The sequence below is a fragment of the Berghia stephanieae genome, chromosome 8 (assembly GCF_034508935.2).
Source record: "Berghia stephanieae isolate SIO BIC M18660-M18661 chromosome 8, UCSD_Bste_1.3, whole genome shotgun sequence".
Taxonomy (NCBI): Eukaryota; Metazoa; Mollusca; class Gastropoda; order Nudibranchia; family Aeolidiidae; genus Berghia; species Berghia stephanieae.
This window is the reverse complement of record NC_088367.1, coordinates 1639889-1643007: the sequence shown is the minus strand read 5'-3', so window position 1 is coordinate 1643007 and position 3119 is coordinate 1639889. Positions and strand designations below refer to the sequence as shown.

Here is a 3119-nt window from a genome sequence, read left to right as displayed (position 1 = left end):
TAATAAAATTTAAAGAGAATTTTCATAAACAGGGGATGTCAAGAAACAATAACAAAAAACCCCAAGGGTTTTGTCAATTTTTGTTCTACTATTTGCTGTCGCAAAAAATGGATTGTGGCTTTAAGCTAAAACGGGTTCTAATGATGGATTCATGCCATTAGATGAATGCGCTTGGCCAAGGGTTCACAACATTGCCTTTGGGAAAATATAACGGACCAAACAAAAACTCTGTGTAACCATGAATTTTTTAGGGCAGTTTAATACAGTTTTTGGAACAACTCACAACGGGATGGCCCAAAAAAAAAATAACAAAGGCCTGGTGGTTTGTCAACTTCGAACTATCTATGATATTAGAATTTGAGTATTTTCGTCCGAAAGGACATTCAAAAAAAAGGGGGTTTAAAACACCTGATAAATTCCTTTCTTTGTCTTAAAATGTTATGAATGGGGAAATGTGTGTATATTAAATAGTCCCCTAAAAATCTGAGAGTGTATTGTTTTTATATGTAGGATGTATGATTTGCCCTCCTGCCAATGTGCGCCGAGAGCTGGCGCAAACAGGGATTGGACTATATAAATATGTTATTATTATTATTATTATTATTATTATTGTTATTGTTTTAAATTTTTGTTATTGTTTTATTATTGTTATTATTATTTTTTATTGTTATTGTTATTATTATTGTTATTTTTTATATTAATATTATTATTATTATTTTATTAAAATTTTTATTATTATTTTTTTATTTTATTATTGTTATTATTATTATTATTATTATTATTATTTTTATTTTTATTATTTTTATTATTATTTTTATTTTATTATTTTTATTTTTTTTTTATTATTAATTAAATTTTTTTATTATTTTATTATTATTATTATTTTTATTTTTATTTTTATTATTATCATCATCATCATTATTTATTATTATTTATTTATTATTATTTTATTATTATTATTTTAATATTATTATTATTATTATTATTATTTTAGTATTATTATTATTATTAAATTATTATTTTATTTATTTTATTATTATATATTTTTTTTAAATTTTATTTTTTTAGATTATTATTATTATATTATATTATTTTATTTGTTATTTTTAAATTTCATTATTATTATTATCATTTTTAATTATTATTATTATTATTATTATTATTATTATTATTATTTTTATTATTATCATTATTATTATTTTTTATTATTATTATTTTTTATTATTATTATTATTATTTATTATTTATTATTATTTTTATTATTTGTTATTATTATTTTATTATTATTATTATTATTATTATTATTATTATTATCTTATTATTATATCATTCATCATATTATTGTTGTTTTTTTCTTTTTTCTTCTTCTTCTTCTTCTTCTTATTTTTTTTAATTATTATTATTATTATTATTATTATATTATTATTATTATTATTATTATTTTTATTATTATTTTTATTATTTTTTTTGTTATTATCATTATCATTATTTTATTATTATCATTATTATTGATTCACTTCAACATATTATTACCAGATTGAGGCTGTGGGCTACATATTTACAGAAATACTTTCAAGATGACAAATAGGACGATTGGTTTCTTTTTAGTTTCATTGCTTGCCGTTGCTAGTCATCAGAATATCCTCTTAACCAAATTCACAAACGGAGGCATGTTATGTGACGTCACGGAGCGGCTAACTAGACAATGCTCCACTCAATCTAGGAAGACTCGGAATCTTATGGAATGTCTTCTCTTGTGCGGGGGACTTTTTTCTGATGGGTTTGCCAGTGGGTGGATGAGAATCGGATGTGCTTTCTTCACAAAGAATGCCCTTATATTTCCGGTTGTACAAAACAGAATGCCAACCATCGTACCTATGAAAAAAGTATTGTTCTACCGGGGATAGGAACTTTTTTCACACATTAAATTTTACATGCATGGACGGATTTTTCGGTGAAAAATGTGACCGTTGTCACAAAACATGCCAAGATCTGATTGGACAAGATTTTCCATCGGGTTTCAACAGAGTGTATCTTGACACCGACCACCAGGGACAAAGGCCGTTTTTTGCTCTCTGTTATATTCAGCAGGAGAACCGTTATAGCTCATTTCAAATGCTTCGAAACGAAGGAGAGGAAAACTTCAACAAATCGTGGGTTGAATACGTAAACGGATTTTATTACGATGAACGTAACCTCTGGGGCGGATTGCACGCTTTCCACAGGTTAACAAAGAATGGATGTAACAGAGTATCCTTCTCTTTCACACTCACCTCCCATGAAAAACAGCCGAGCGTTTTTAGAGTGTATGTTAGTGTTCATGTTTCAGATGAGAATGCGAGCTACAAGTTTACTGTGTATAATTTATTTCATTCTCGGCCGCCAGACTTTCCAAGTGGATCATCATTCGGTGACTGCCTTTCACCGTTACAGAATATTCCCTTTTCTACCCGGGACGCCGACCAAGATGGAACAGCCGACGAAAACTGTGCATCAAGTGCCGGATCTGGTTGGTGGTATAGTGGTTGTCATAACCCTTGTAATGCTCTGGGGTTTGGGCTCCAGTATCTGAACATCAAACCCCCTAATCAAGTTTTCTCACTTAAAGGAGCGGTTATGACGCAATTCAACAATGGAAGAGCTATGTTTGAAATGTATATCGACGGCTGTCCGTGAAGTTGATGTAAAAATAAAGAACACATTCCACCCCTTTCCCTAAATATTGACGCGTAATAATACCAAGTTTGCAATAATAATTTGTGACCTCAGAACATAAAACGTTAAATTTCACTAAAATTAGATTTTTTTTTTAAAGTATCATTTAAATTTTTTTGAAAACGTCTTTTACTCAGAGATGACGAAATCAGAATGGATTGAGGGGTAGAATAAAAGATTTCTTACACTCTTGCGTTTTGGAATTAGAACTTTGTTCCCAACGAGTACTAGCAAGCTCGTGCAGCGGTTGGGAACACTTCCGGAATTCCAAAAAGCAAGAGTGTAAGAATCGTATATAATTCAACCCCTTTCCATTAATAAGGAACGCTCACCAATGTCAACTTAACATAAATTAACAATTTGTGACGTCAAACTTTAAAGCTTCTAATTTGTTAATAATGAAA

General features: G+C 28.3%; 1 protein-coding gene across 1 annotated transcript; it reads left to right on the top strand.

Moving 5' to 3' along the window:
- The first annotated feature begins 1938 nt into the window (after nt 1–1938).
- LOC144977938 (ficolin-1-like) lies at nt 1939–2676 on the top strand. The gene has a single exon (XM_078923349.1). It carries the CDS (start codon nt 1939–1941, stop codon nt 2674–2676), a length of 738 nt encoding a protein of 245 aa, XP_078779475.1.
- Nucleotides 2677–3119: the final 443 nt, after the last annotated feature.